General features: G+C 31.2%; 1 protein-coding gene across 2 annotated transcripts in view; it reads right to left on the reverse strand.

The window, feature by feature from the left end:
• Positions 1-16,448, reverse strand: part of LOC108909208 (sodium/calcium exchanger 1-like) — a 135,854-nt gene that overhangs the window by 89,648 nt on the left and 29,758 nt on the right. For both annotated transcript variants that reach the window (XM_018713465.1, XM_018713466.2), the window contains exon 2: positions 2,305-2,450. In XM_018713465.1, coding sequence (XP_018568981.1) covers positions 2,305-2,450 — 146 coding nt within the window. The remainder of the gene's footprint in view (positions 1-2,304; positions 2,451-16,448) is intronic.

Raw genomic sequence — 16,448 nt, forward strand, 5'->3', positions numbered from 1 at the left:
TAAATTGTGATGTAATTTTGAAATTATTAAATTTTATAGTGTCCTGAGGCTGTCACGATAAGTGACGAAACGTCGACAATTGAGAAAAATTTGGTGTTTTTCTTTGAAATTTGGCCTCTAATTTCCCACTATTAACAACAAACTGAATAAAAATAAGGCTACCAATATCATTAGTTATTATCATTAATATTTAAACACGTTGTACTCAAATAACATTATCACGAAAATTAAATGAGACACCTAGGTGCTAACAATTCAGGAACATATGGTTATGATCAACGCAATGCTGCCAACCGCATATCACTAAATATCTCCATTAGCGCGTAATTAAAAAAAGTTCGCTTACTGTCGTTAGAGATTATTTTTCGAAGTTAATGGTTATTTCCTTTTAAAAAAATATGTTGTTTTAGTTTTCCTAAAAATAAAAAATTGGAGAAAAAAAAGCAAACGGTGTAGCTCTTACTAACACCAACTTCTTGTACACTAATGCAAAAAATTAAAGAGTCAAAATAATTTCCGAAATTTTTCCGTGATTTTTGACAGACTGTATTAAGGTGAAAAAAAATGGTCGTATCGGGAATTAAATAAAAGCATTTTCAAGCTCTAAGATTCCAGTTTTTAGATCTTTCGGTCGAAATTTTTTAGGAGCTACGGTTATCATTTAATTCTGCAAATTTTTTTTTTTTAGTACACGGACTTGGAAAATTTCGAAAAATACAATAGCAATCATTTAATTCTGCAATTTTTTTTTTAGTCCACGGACTTGGAAAAATTCGAAAAATTTACGAAAAAAATTTCGAAATTTTATAAGTATTTTTTTGTTTATCTTCCAGACATTGAAGAAAACAAAATCCAATTGATTCCAGTACGATTCGGCTTTTCCGTCCTATGCTTCTGTTAAAAAACTTTTAATTAAATTAAAATTAAAGTTGATGACAAACCAGATTTCGACCCCGACGTTTTTTGAGACAAATTTCTAATTAATTTTTATGCAGTCTGTAATCAGTGATTACTAATCACTTAAAAAACACTTTTTTTAAAACCACACTTTTTCTTTGAACACAAAATTAATTTTTTTTTCATCAATTTAAACGTTGTTTGCGGTAAAAATGTAAGAATACCTCAAAAATTTTTTTTTCCATTTTAATCATGATTATGAAGTGTTTAAGCTTAAAAAACGTGACCCTTTAATTTTTTTCAAAAGTTTGACTGTTTAAAACAAAGAAACGGCTCGCTAGATCGAGATGAAACCTCACAGGGTTCTTTTGGGTATATCATACTGTAAGTCATGCTTAACATCACAGTCATTTCGTGAATACTTCTAATTTAGCCGACAATTTTCTGAAAAACCATAAATTACCCTTTTTTCCTGTTTTCTAAAGGATGAAAAAAAAAATTCCGAAAAGTTGCGGCAGCATGTCATAGGCAATTTATTCCAGTTTTCGAAGCTGCCCTTCAATTCGATATCGATGATTGAAGACAAAAGGATCCTTTTCCATTAAAAGTCCGATATTTCGATGAAAAATGGTCGTATTGAAATCTAAAAAAAAAGGAAATTGGAGGTGCATAAACAAACTATCTGGTCCATGCAATGGCTTAACTGAAAGAATTTTCTAAGTACGTGGAATAAGAAAAATTTTTAAAAATTTTTTTGTCGCTCTATTAGAATTGCATGATAACCGTAGCTCCTAAAAAATTTCGACCAAAAGATGTAAAAACTAGAACCTTAGAGTTTGAAAATGCTTTTTTTAATCCCCGATACGACCATTTCTCATCTAAATAAAGTCTGTCAAAAATCACGGACAAATTTCGGATATTCTTTTGCCCCTTTAATTTTTTGCATTAGTTTAGAATAATAAAAAGGGAAAATATGTTTCATTATTTGCTAAAATCCCTGTCAAAAGTAATTTTTTTCTAAATGTAACTTTTATGAAAAAAGTTCTATTGTCTCCGTCTAAAAAGAGCAGGATTTAAAATGCACCGAGTTATATTTACTTTTATGCTCATTGGTAATGCAAGTTTTTTATTTAATTAACACACTATAGTTAACGTGGTGACTTTTTAAAATAAGCGAGTTCGCTGTGAGTAAAGCGAATTTCCCTTAAGTGAAATCATCGTTACGTCAACAGTTTTAATCGGGATGATTTAGCGGCGGCGTCAAATGAATAAAGGCCACCCGCCGAAAACCCTGAAAGCAAAGTGTGCTCCCGATTACAAAGCACATTTCAGTCTAGACATAAAATCCACCGATAAAACCGCTATGGCACGCTACATAGGTGTATTATATAATAACATCCTCCTTACCTTAAACTCCTTGCTTTCCTTTATCCTAATTTGTGCCCTTGTTATGTCCCCTAATCTGGGTTTCCCCAATATCGCTATGTTTTCCCTCTCCGTTCTTTCCTCCGGTGCCTTCTTTTCGGCTTCCGCCGCTAGGCTGGCTACCTCGTCTAAAACAGATAAGGCGATCGTGTTGCGTTACTTTTTATAGTTACAGGGTGTTTCCCTACATTCTACTCTCCATTATGGCACAACTGTTATTTTTGGAAATAGGAAAAATAAATAATAAATAAATACGTAGGTAGGTACGTGTCTGAATACGATAAGCAAACGGTATAAGGGCCGACTCTATTCATAATAGTAATGAAAGTAGTAGTACAAGTTCCTATGACATTTTTTAGGAAACTCGATCTAAAGAGAGTTACATAACCTCAAATAATTTTTTTAACAATGTTTTGTCATAATTTTTTTCTATCAAATAATTTTTGAAACTTGGAACAAATTTTATCTACAATTTAAAAATCGTTAATATTCTAAAGCCTCAAAGGCAACGAATTGTAACCACTAGAAGGAGCTTTGGATGCATTTGTTTGCGAATGTACATAAATAAATCAGAACTTCAGGAGACACAAATTTCTATTGGTCGAATTTATATTCCCGCCTACGTCCGCATTTCGATGATTGTCGATGACATCTGCCAAAGGAAAAGTGTGTAGCCGCTATTAACGTATTTGAGTTTATTTGTGTTTAGTGTGGCATTTTCCTCTTATTGTTGTGTAGTTTTTATGTATGGACATTTATTTAGTGCTAAGATATGGTTAGAAAGTGTGTTATTTGTAAAGTTTTATTTAAAAAGGGGCGAGCAGCGGTCTTTTGACAAGTAAGTAAACAAGCAACATGGGCGGCGTTTGAGGAATTACATAAGGGTGTTTTACATTTAGTACTTAATTAGCAGTGATAAAATACTGACTAAATCATTATCTAAATTATTAAAAAGATATATTTTTTAATTGTTCAACTTATTTTTTCCTGTTTCAGTAATATTATAAGTATATTATGAGTAATACCTGTATTTTTTAGATTTCCTAAGAATCTGGAACGGAGAAACTTGTGGAAGCTCTCCCTAGGTGATGTCAATATTACCGACAACATTTTTGTTTGTTCTGATCATTTTGCGATTAATGATTTTCTGACAAAGCCATCAGGTATAAAGTACTTGTGAGAGATAGCTATTCCAATAATAGCTTCTACTTATAGCAGGTAAAATAACTTTTATATTGATTAAAATATACAAGTAAAAAGCCTTTACAGTTACCTAGTACCTCTTTACCTTTTTATTTAATTTTTATAGATCAGACAGTTCTAATAAGGAAAATATTTCTCTAAATGATGTTCTTACACAGTCATTGCACTTGCCGCAACAAAAACCAGAAAATATATCTACATGTTCATCGTCATCGACACTGAGTGCTCAATCAGGCTTGTTATCTACTACAAATAAGGCTACAGATCTTTCTGAAATGACACATCACCAAAACATAGATCAACTTTAACTGCATCAGTAATAGGAATGGATCCACCCAATCGTAATAAAATTATAAACGTGAAGTAAGTTATAAAAATATAATTAACAAATTATATATCCTTTGTATAGTATCTACAACTAATACCCTATAATTTTGCTATCTGCTTACCTATCTAACATTTTTTTTATTCAGTACATTTTAAAAAATACCAAGAAAATTCTACCTTGTTACCTATTTATATATTACCATTTTATTTTATATAAACACTACCGTAAGTGTTTATATAAAATATAGATAATTCATCATTTTTAGGAAAAGGCCTTATCCACAATATTTTGGAGAATGCCATACTTCTGATATGGATAGTTCAAAAAGAGCAAGAAAAAATTGGAGTATTTGTAAGAAAAAAATAAACATGCAAACAGTAAAGATCCGAAATCTGCAGCAAGCAAAGAGTTGTCTAAAAGTCAGAATTTGTAGCCCTCTGAAATTTTTGAAAAAGAAATATGACAGCAGAAACTGCTCAATGTATCATTTATGTAAGTTGAAACAATATGTATTTTTAGGAATCATCACCTGGAATGTTAGGTGAAATCTGTCAAAGATCAAGAAAATGACAATCTCGTAAAAAGTATTCAACTGAGCTTAGGTTGTTTGCCTTAACGTTAAGCTTTTATTCAACAGATGCTTATAATTATGCAAGAAGTTTTAACATGCCTTTGCCACATACAAAAACAATTTCTAAGTGGTACAGATCTATAGGTGGAACACCTGGATTTACAAATGAAGCTTCGGTTGCTATTAAAATGAAAGTAAGAGAAACAAACAGTGAAATTCTGGGCAATTTGGTATTTGATGAAACGTCTATAATGCAAAGTGTTGAGTGGAATGGGAAACGGATATGTTGATGTCGGCACTGAAGTTGCTTTTTTATGGTTGTAACTATAAATAGTCATTGGAAAATACCTGTTGGGTACTTCTTGACAAACCGTTTAAATGGTGGAGAAAAAGCTAATTTGTTAAAAAAATGTTTAGAATTTTTAAGTGAATTAGGTATCAAAATAGTTTCTGTTACTTTTGATGGTGCTCCTTCAAATATCAAATTACGGCTTTACTATAAATGTTAATGTTAATATTAGTAAGTAGGTAGATTGTAAATTTGTAGCATTTTAGGTTATTTGTTGATTTATTACCGTTTCAAATTGGTTTTCTAATAAAAACTAGACAAATAAACCAAAAATTTGTCTTTTTATGATTTCAGGTGGGTTTTATAAGTTATAAGTCATAACTTTATGACTTATAACTCACTAGTGACTTATAGGCCACATTATTCCTTTAAAACCAAAGAAATTATAGTATCATTATATACAAGTGTTGGATAAAAGCATTTAATTAATCAGTACTGATGTCAAAACAACTTGAGTATAGTAAAAACAGTTTATTAATTTTACTTCAATTTTTACCGTCTCATTATATCACCAATATGTAAAAATTATTTATAAAATGAGTAATCCTTTCAAATGTGTATTGGTATTTTGTAAATTTTAATATTTTGCCTTTTTCGACAGTACGCCACTGCCGTTGTGTCACATTGTTTACATTTGACACTATCTATCTTTATTTATTAGGTAGTTCTCTGTTTAGATGTTTGCTACAGTTAAAACACATGTATAAGAATACACAAAGCTCCTTCTAGTGGTTAGAATTCGTTGCTCAAAGGTCATTAATCAAGTAATACTAATTCGACGCTCTGAGCCAGTTCTTGAAAATATGTAGTTAAAACTGATCAATTTAGTAGTATAAATCGAACAAGACTTGATCATAAAAAATTGTGTTTAATACATTTGTAAACACTTTAATTGATCAATTCGTCTTTAATTATGTTCATTAAATTATAAAAATGATTAAATTTAAAAATAACAATATAAATTAATCAGGATTTGGCCAAGGAGAAATGTAAACCGATATTCACATCGTTATGTCTCACTTGGTTTAAAGAATAGCGGTGTTATATCGAGTTTTTTAAAACGGTAATGTGTTGAAAGTAGGCATTCAGTTATTGTTAGTCACTAATTTTAATAATATATTTTAAAACAACGAAACAATTTTTTCCAATTCGGTTTACTGCAACAGCTATGTTCGTACGATATTTGTTGAGATAGAATTCCAAGAAGACCCCTACGTCACTTTCTTGGGATTAACCGCATTCGTGCAACAACAACAACAACAACAACAACAACAACAACAACAACAACAACAACAACAACAACAGCCCAACAGCTAGCAGTCCCAGTATTTATTGGGGGAGTTCGAAATTGCAAAACAAAGCAAGCCTATATCATTAACCAGGTGTAAGATAAATCAATGAAGTACTGCCATAACATTTGAGGCTGCAAAATAAGCATCCAGGCGACATTCCAGAATGAGGTAAATAATCCCCAGAGGCTAAAATGACAGTGAACCAATAAGCAGCAAATGTTCCAAATACCGTATAAAGTAAAATATTATTTTTATTATTATTATTTATTGATGTTTAAATACATAATAAAATGCTTACACATGTCATAAATAAGCAGTATAGAAAGGATGTTGACCGAGATGATTAGTCAACTAAATGATCAATTTTTACTCAGCAAGAAAGAAAACTTTTTCGTCATGAAGTTTTTGTGGCCAATATTGTTAATGGCGTGTTATTGAACTTAGAACTAATCTAAATCTACAAGAATGTGTCATTATTACTGGACAGGACGAAATAATAATGTCACCGTGATCATTTCAAAATCAAGTAGGAAGAGTAACTTTAAGCGAAGATGTTTTACTCCCAGCTTTATCTGCATCTGTAAGTGATGACGAAGTGAAGCTAATTTTTAAGCTAAATTTTATCCAAAGAGAATTACTGGTAGCCAGAGCTTTAACATAGAAGAAGCAAGATTTGACTCATGCTGTTTTGTAAATTTCAAAGCACAATGACATAAAGAAAAATACGATGATATATGGAAAATGTCAGTCTATTTAATGTATAACCAAGTGTGAAGAAAAATCTTCTATTCCTCCATCTGAAGATGAAACGGAAAGAATTAGCATTGTCCAGCAGAAAATCAACACTAATTTATCAAAGGCCAAAAGTTCCATTGGCTGAGTTCACAGGTAGTGTTAGTCACCAAGATAGATGGTTCTACCAGATTTTGTGTAAACTATAGAAAGGTAAATTACATAACAAGAAAGACAATTATCCTCTACCTAGAATCAACACTATAGACATCCTGGCAACGTTAGATCTCAAAAATGACTACTTCGAGAGACTCATGGAGATTGTATTAAAAGTATTTACCTGGAAAATCTGTCTTGTATACCTCAATGACGTCATTATATTGGACTAGATATTTGAAGAAAACGTGAAAAATATCGAGGATGTTTTAAAGAAGATTAGAGGAGGCAACTTAAAATTGAATCCCAAGTGCGGCTTCTTTCGAAGAGAATTCACTTGAATTATGTAATATCAGCAAATGGTACTACTGCATAAAACTGAAGCTGTATGGAACTGGCCTATTCCAAAGGACAAATATCAATTAAAGGGCTTCCTAGGTCCGTGCTCCTATTACAGGTGATTTGTTAGGATTTACAGATCTTGCTAGACCAATACATTGACTCACTGATACTCTATGATTGGACTTGAAAATGTTAGCAGGCATTTGTGAAATTCAAAGAAGCTTTAAATTTCACCAATATTAGACTATCCACGAGCTGGTGAGGAATTCATAATCGATGTTGCACTGGAATTGGAGGAATCATCACAATTGCAGGATAGAGAAAGGTAGGTACCTAATAGCTTATGCTGTATGAACATTGACTTCATATCAAGGTTGAAATTATAAGAAAAAATGACATTTAGACANAGGCCAAAAGTTCCATTGGCTGAGTTCACAGGTAGTGTTAGTCACCAAGATAGATGGTTCTACCAGATTTTGTGTAAACTATAGAAAGGTAAATTACATAACAAGAAATACAGTTATCCTCTACCTAGAATCAACACTATAGACATCCTGGCAACGTTAGATCTCAAAAATGACTACTTCGAGAGACTCATGGAGATTGTATTAAAAGTATTTACCTGGAAAATCTGTCTTGTATACCTCAATGACGTCATTATATTGGACTAGATATTTGAAGAAAACGTGAAAAATATCGAGGATGTTTTAAAGAAGATTAGAGGAGGCAACTTAAAATTGAATCCCAAGTGCGGCTTCTTTCGAAGAGAATTCACTTGAATTATGTAATATCAGCAAATGGTACTACTGCATAAAACTGAAGCTGTATGGAACTGGCCTATTCCAAAGGACAAATATCAATTAAAGGGCTTCCTAGGTCCGTGCTCCTATTACAGGTGATTTGTTAGGATTTACAGATCTTGCTAGACCAATACATTGACTCACTGATACTCTATGATTGGACTTGAAAATGTTAGCAGGCATTTGTGAAATTCAAAGAAGCTTTAAATTTCACCAATATTAGACTATCCACGAGCTGGTGAGGAATTCATAATCGATGTTGCACTGGAATTGGAGGCAGCATCACAATTGCAGGGTAGAGAAAGGTAGGTACCTAATAGCCTACTTAAGCCAGGCATTATCAAAATTCTAGACTTTATATTGGAATTATAAAAAAGCCTTAAAAGTTCCGATAACAGAACCTTATTGGCTTATCCTTTTCTTGGAATTTTGGAAACAAATATCGTACGAGCTATATTTACGGATTTATCCCTCGCTAACTTCTTTCTATTGAGAAATTTGGATAATACCCATTTTTACTATATATTTTTATTATATCCAAGCAGTTTAGATTACCTGAAAGAGCAGTGTTTCTCCGGTGGCGCTGAGAAATGTTTTCCAGAACTTATGAATATAGAAGAAACAGCGTGGAGGACATACATAACACTATTGTACAAAATCAAAACAACTTTTCAAATGCATTTTTTGTAGATTTTATTTCTGTATTACCAACGTAGAAGAGAAACTTCCTGTAATACTCTTTTATGATCGTTCATATTGTCTCAATTGTTTAAAAAACTTCGAATAAAAAAATTTATAAACAATTTTCTTATCAATAAGGGTTAGTTTGTCACCATTAAAAAGTGTTCCAAATGTGAAAAATTTACTTTGAGGTTAGGTAACTTTAATAATATTGAGTTTTCTAAATATACCTGTTACAGAATTTCATACTACTATTTTTATCTGTGACATCAGCCTGTATAGAATCTGTTTAAATTTTTCTGGAACGCTAGAATTTTGCTTCAGATTAAACAAATGGATATCGCATCATTGACTTTTTTACGGCTATATAGTTATATTAGGTTTGATTGATCTCTTATACTACGGGAGATATACCATATATGCAATGTATTGCCTAGCAACTAATACCTAACAATTTTCGCGATATCTTCGCTATACTGAACAAAAATGTAAAATTTTAATGTTGATTTTATAAACATAGTTTTGTCTAACCAAAAATATTTCACACCGAGAAATAATTGTTCGAGATTTCACTATAACACAGTCATAGTTAATAAGTTAACATTCCGACATTTTACTCTGTTTTCATACGTAAAACTTTCAGGTCGAATATCATACAATATTTATAATATTAACTATTACTAGTGGCGACTCTTCACTTCCATACCAGGGAAATATAGGGAAAATGTGCTCAATATTATAATAATAATAATAATAATAATAATAATAATAATAATGCATTTATTGCCCAACAGAAAACATTCCATTTACAGGACAAAATAAGTAGATAATTATAATATAAGCATACTACTGTACAATAAATAAAGAAAACAAATAAATAAACAAAATAAAAAAAATATATAAATAAACAGCAAAGAGGAAAACGGCAAAAGCTTTATCTAATATTGAAAATTATTTAAGTAATCCGACGGAATTCTTAACAAATTTTTAAAATTACAATGAAATAAATCACACTGATCTGCTATTTGGTTATAATTATTAGCCATTAAATAAACAGGAGATTTTACAAGTACATTTGTTCTGGCATTTCGGCAATAAAACAGTGAATTCTCACGAGAGCCAGGTCTCGGAACACGTATATTAAAAAGATAGATTAAAGCCTGGGAATCAACCATGCCATGAAACAATTTATATAAAAAAGATAAACTTGCAACCACCCTTCTAGTATTCAGCGACTGCATACTGAATCTTTGTAATAGTAATTGGTGGTTGTATCCCCTGTCAGGATAAAAATTGTCAACACGAAAAGACAGGAATTTGAGAAAACGCCGCTGTATTCTTTCCAAGTGGTTACTGTATATTTGATAACATGGGTGCCAAATAAGGCTACAATATTCGAGTTTCGAACGTACGAGTGAATAGTATAGACTCTTCAATGCACCTATATCGGTAAAAGATTTTGTATTTCTTATAACAAAGCCTAGCATACTATAAGCGGATTTAATACTTGAATTAATATGATCAGCAAAAGACAATCTGCTGTCAAACATTACACCAAGATCCTTAATGTTCTGAAAACGAGTTAAAGGTGACATACCTATATTATAATCAAATATGAGAGGCTGATTTTTAAGAGTAAACGTACACACTTTGCATTTATTTTTGTTAACAGGTAAATAATTATCAGTACACCATATATAAACACGATCCACAAGGTCTTGCAATAACAAACAATCAGCCGCAGATGATATATTCAAGAATAATTTCAAGTCGTCGGCAAACATAAGATGATTTGACTTTAATGTTAGAGATAAGTCATTTACAAATAATATAAAAAGGAGTGGACCCAAGTTAGAGCCTTGAGGTACTCCCGATGCCGCATTAAAAGTATTCGACTTGAAACCATTATAAGAGACATACATCTTTCGATGATATAGGTAAGAATTGAAAAGGCGGAGTAAGCTATCACTGAAACCATACCGTTCCAACTTACACAGCAATATACTATGATTAACCTTGTCAAAGGCCTTTGAGAAGTCTGTGTATATGACATCAACTTGCCCTTTGTCGTCAACATAGTTTGCCGTATACTGTGTAAACTCGGCCAGATTAGATAAAGTTGAACGATTCGGAAAAAAACATGCTGATTTGGTGATATGTACGACTTTAAGTTATTTAATATTTGTTTATATATATTGATAGAAGGACATCAGATTCCGTAAGCTGTTGTATGTTAATGCAGGATTGATAATAATTCAATGACAGATTTGGATTTTGAACATTTTCGATGGAAAAAACGCTAGCAAAGAATTTAGAAAAAGTGTCAACAATTTGCACGGGATCATCAAACTCTTGATCATCGAGAAAAACATTTTTTGGTATACGCGTGTGGCCTTTCTTATTCTTTCTTATTTCTTATTATTTTTTATAGTGTATACGTAGGTAATAAAATTTTACACCACAGGTAAACAAATTACGTTTAATAAAAAAACGGTGAATAGCCATCATTTAGTTACGGACGGTCTAAACAGAGCCCAAGTTGCATAGTAAATATGCGCTATTCCACTTTGTCACAGTTGCGCGACAGTAACCATGACCACCGCTCCATAAATTTAGGGGCGAACTACGACGTATCCAGTGCTTTTCAAATGAATTTTGTAAGTCGAATTAAATTTAACGTTTCCCTTTTAATTTGTCTAATATATTTAATTATCTTCCCTCCCCCCTGCACTGACTATTACTTTCGTCATCGGTAAAGATCTTCAACCTACAATTATCAAAATTTAAAGAATAATTAACTGGAAATACATTTATCTTAAAATAAACAAAAAGAAAAGTCTGTTACATTTGACTTTCAATCGTTTTAATTATCTACCTAAAAGTTTTGAGATCGAAAAGTTTTGGAAACGTTAACTTGTTCTGTGCTACAGGATTATAATGATACCTCGACCAATTATTTACTCTGTCAGTGTCAGTGTTGTTTCAATTGGGGCAACACTAAGTTACAAAATCACTCGGTGATTGATTTTTAGCCACAAGGGACTATTTCTGTATTATTTTATTTTTCTTTCCAGTATAGCAAAAATACCCATTTAAATAAAGAAAAGTACAATGAAAACACAAATAAGTAATTAGATATGATACCTAATGCGAGTATAACAGATATACCCATCAAACCTTGAATTCAAGTTTAAAGGATGCTCCATTCAAAAAAACAGTGGCAATTCACATTCACTATTATATTTAACATTTTCGAAAATAGCAGTTGTGAGTGGAGTGAAAAATATAGAAAATGCACTATACAAGGTGTTAACGAAATAAGTACTCAAAATTGGAGAGTATGTAAAACATCTCGAAATATGATGAAAACCTTAGTAGAGTTTTTGTCAGTGGCGGCCTCTAAGGGAGGTACAGCCATTTGAAGGGGTAACTCAGAAAACAGTTTTTATTTTATAACTTCAAAACGGTTTAATATTAAATCACGAAATTTTGGGCTTGTATTACAATTTATATACTTAATAATCAGTATAATAAATTTGCTAAAGGGGCGTAAGAAAATGTGGGATCATGGGGCAAATTTTACAATTTTTTTTTTGTACGCAGTTTTATCTACTTTCTGAATCGAAAATAAGAAAATTGATCGTATTTTGCATAAAAATGGTACTCTTGTTATATTTTAATAGCATGAGTCGTTTTCTAGTAAAATCCATTTCAATAATTCATTAATTGCTCAAATGAGAAAATTACTATTTTTGATTTTCCTTTTGTACTATTATTATCGGTATTGTATTTGTTATGTAACTGTTACTAAATCAGGGTTTAATATCACAGTTAAGTAGATAGTTTTATAGTAAACAGTAACATAAATAATTTTGAATAATACAATGTTATTACTCTTATTATTTTTATTTGAAAATCAAAAAAATACCAAAAAAAAGACCAAGAAATATAAAATTTTTATTGTAAATGTAGTTTCACCGTTGATAAGGTGCATAAGGCAAAAACGTACGTGTGGGGTAAACCTTTAACTTTAAGTAAACAATTTTTTAAATGTATTAGTTGCATATTTCTAATAGTATACAAGCGCCGAAGAGCGGAGCTCGCGCTCGAAAATGAAAAGTTAAAGGTTTACCCCACACGTACGATTTTGCTTTATGTTGATATGTTGAATAATGTACGACTACGGCCAACAGGCGCAAAATGTTAAGTAACTTAGGATTTAAACGATGAAAATATGTTTGTTTTTAAATTGTAGGTAATTGTGCTGGCTAATCTACCGTAATGGAATATTTTATAAATATACATAAATATACGTCCAAAAATTTAAAAAACGGTGACGTATAAAACTAGGGTGACGTATAAAACCTTACCAAACTGCAAAAATTAAGATACTTGAATTTTGCAAATTGCTTTTGGTTTCTGCACATTTACACTATGTGTGTACCAAATTTGAAGTGTCAGCAAAGCTTCGAACAAATTTGGCCAAGTTTCGAGTTTCAGATGCCGATGAATGTATAACACCTTATAGAACAAAAAGTTTTGTTCTCCTGATTTTCGGCTTTAGCGTCATTATTGTATATATATTGAACTATAGTTTTCGAAAGTTTTATCACTTTTTGTTTATAATTGACATTTTTACAGCAACTTAAAAAAATTGGCGTTTTATACCGTTTTTTCAATCTCACGGCTTTGTTATTGCAAATTTCGTAATCGGACCACCGCCATTTTGTAGCTATTTTTATTACGAACAAAATCATGTCCTAAGCATTTTTTCGTACAAAGTCATCCCGCTGAGTTATTTAAAGAAAACTACTAAAAAAATTTTTTCACGATTAAATTGTTAATAACTTTTTTTCCTGATAAAATACTTTGTCAGCAAATTAGCCTGTTATTGTACTCATCATTTAATGTAAGCCTGTGTAGTTATTCCCGAGTTATCAAGAAAATGTCACCAACAGTAACTTTTCGTCCTCTGCCAACTGGACTAGTAATGTAATCAGTAATTGACATTACGTGACACCTCTGTTGTCATAAATAGTAATTTTTTCATGGCACAATTTGATTTTGATTTATTTTCAGTGGATTTTATTAGAAAACGTCTCATGCTATTAAACTCTAACAAGAGTACCTTTTTATGTAAAATAGAAATTTTCAGTTCAGGAAGTAGAAAAAATTGCGTACAAAAAAAAATTGTAAAATATGCCCCGTAGTGCAGCATTTTCTTACGCCCCTGTAGAAAATTTTGATTTGTATATATTGTACCGATTATTAAGCATACAAATAGTAATACAACCCCAAAATTCTTGATTTAATATTTATATTAAACCGTTTTGAAGTTATTCAATAGAAACTGTTTCCAGAGTTATCCCTTCAAGGGGCTGTATCTCCCTTACGTGCCGCCACTTACAAAAACTTTAGTAAGGTTTTCATCATATTTCGACATGTTTTACATACTCTCCAATGTTGAGTACTTATTTCGGTAACACCTTGTATATTGTCTGAAAGTATTTATTCATAGCATTACTCAGAAAGTTTAGCCTGGGCTATTTTATTTTATTAATACTTTTAGTAATACTATGTATTACACTGAGAGATACCTACATTTTTAAGAAACGAGAAAAATAAAATATAGTACCTACGCCCGATATGAAGTTGAATATCTTGATTGATACGAATAATCTCAATATAAAACTTTTTTGATTTACGCTGGCGCAATGTAACACGAGTAACATTTTTTCCTAAAATGGACTCCTAAAAGCTCTAATATATTTTACATGAAAAGTGAATAGTTTTTAATCATTACTCTGGAGCAAAATTGAGAATATAAACTTCAAATAAGACACAGTAAAGTTGCATGTAAAACTAGAAAAAAATTGTAGCCCTACCCAATTAAATAAAAAAAAAGCCACTGGGAATTTTAAGTGTATATTTTAAGTACGTAAATTCAAACTTGGTTTAAAAGATACAGTATAATTTTGAAATTTTTTTACAACTCTTATATCTTGTTAAATCCGGTTAGATAGTAAAAAATAAATTAAAGCAGAAACTTTAGCGAAGCTGCAGTATTTCCGAGCTTAGCGAAGGGCTTTCTAAACTATGAAAGAACTAATAAAAGTAATAACATTAGATATCGGCAGTATTTTAAATGGGAATGTTTTGGGAGAAACTTTTCGTTCTTCCACTGGTTTCTGAAACGTATATTTTAGTAGGGATAAAGACAAGACAATTCGATATAGTACATTTTGGTTCTATTTAAATTATACAAAGTGACCCAGTATTAGAATATTAGATAAAACTACTACAAGTTCTTGAATTTAAAATAAAACGATTTAACTTGGTTTAGTGTTATTCAAAGTGGTTTCGTTCAGCCTGTAGAAGTCACCAAAGTTGGCAAAAGATTCTAGTCTTCCAAGAAATTCTAAAACATTTTTTCAGATTTAAATTACGTGTGCTAGTGCTAGTACATGTGTGGGATTGGAAAAAGTATTTGAAAATCACTGAGTAAAAAGTTTGTTATAATTTTTAAATTTTGAATGCCTTTCCGATTTTTACATCCGCCATATTTGATCCGACATCTCTTATTCAGAAATTTGCGGATTCGTACTTCAGATTCGTAACCAGAGATCTCAAAAACCTGTGTTAATAAAATTCAAGCAAAAATATTCATTAGAAAAATGTGTAACTTAAAGGAGTAAGTGGGACTCTGGTCTCTAAATGGTTTCCAACCTTTAGAGGCATAAGTTTTATTAGCTTTAGTATGTTAACTGTCAGTGTCAACCTACATTTATACAGGGTGATTCAGAAAACCGTGGACAGACTTCTAGGGCAGATAGTACATGCAAATATATGACTAAACGTCTTAATGAATGCCTCAAATGCCTCCCTAACGAGATACAGGGTGTCGAAGATTCCTTTTTTCATTAAATGGCCGCAATTTTGATAAATATTATTTAATTAGTTATGAATTTGACATCTTGGAAAATTTGGATACAATTAACCGTTTTAAAGTGTTGCGGGTTTAAAGTTTTGTAACGAATGATAATGGTACACTGAAAAAAAAAGTATTTGGATCAAATGAGCAGATGGAATTATTTGCCGTAAATGTCATTTTATTCTATTCAAATGTATCTACTATCATCAGACTATGTAAAATATTTGCTGTAATCTATAATTTTTCTTAGAATTTATATTATTTGTAAATATATAAATAATTTAATTCAAAACTTTTATAGTTTTGAAATTTATTTTCACGGACATTAACTACAATATCTCTTACAGTTCATCATAAACTGCAAACATATTTGTTTCAAAACTACCAGTTCTTTAAAATATATATGTATATTTAAAATTTAGTATTAATGTAGGAGTTATTCAAGACAAATGTAGCATATTATAATCAAACTTATGTTTTCTTGAAAGAAAATTGTAGCAGGTCACAGAATGGCGTAGGTGGGAAGTAGCACGATAGATGGAGCCATTTACGCTCTATGTATACACATCTCCTTGTGAGTAACGGCACTAAAGCAGCTGGATCATTGTAACAACATAATGATGAGGACCATCAATAACTCCTAAACCGACCTATGTCTGGTTGGTTAAACTTACGATTACGAACGATCCTAGTTGTTGTATTAGATGCTTTGTGAATTTGAAACAAAATATTTTTTATTAC

The sequence above is a fragment of the Anoplophora glabripennis genome, unplaced genomic scaffold (genome assembly GCF_000390285.2).
Source record: "Anoplophora glabripennis isolate ALB-LARVAE unplaced genomic scaffold, Agla_2.0 scaffold398, whole genome shotgun sequence".
NCBI lineage: Eukaryota > Metazoa > Arthropoda > Insecta > Coleoptera > Cerambycidae > Anoplophora > Anoplophora glabripennis.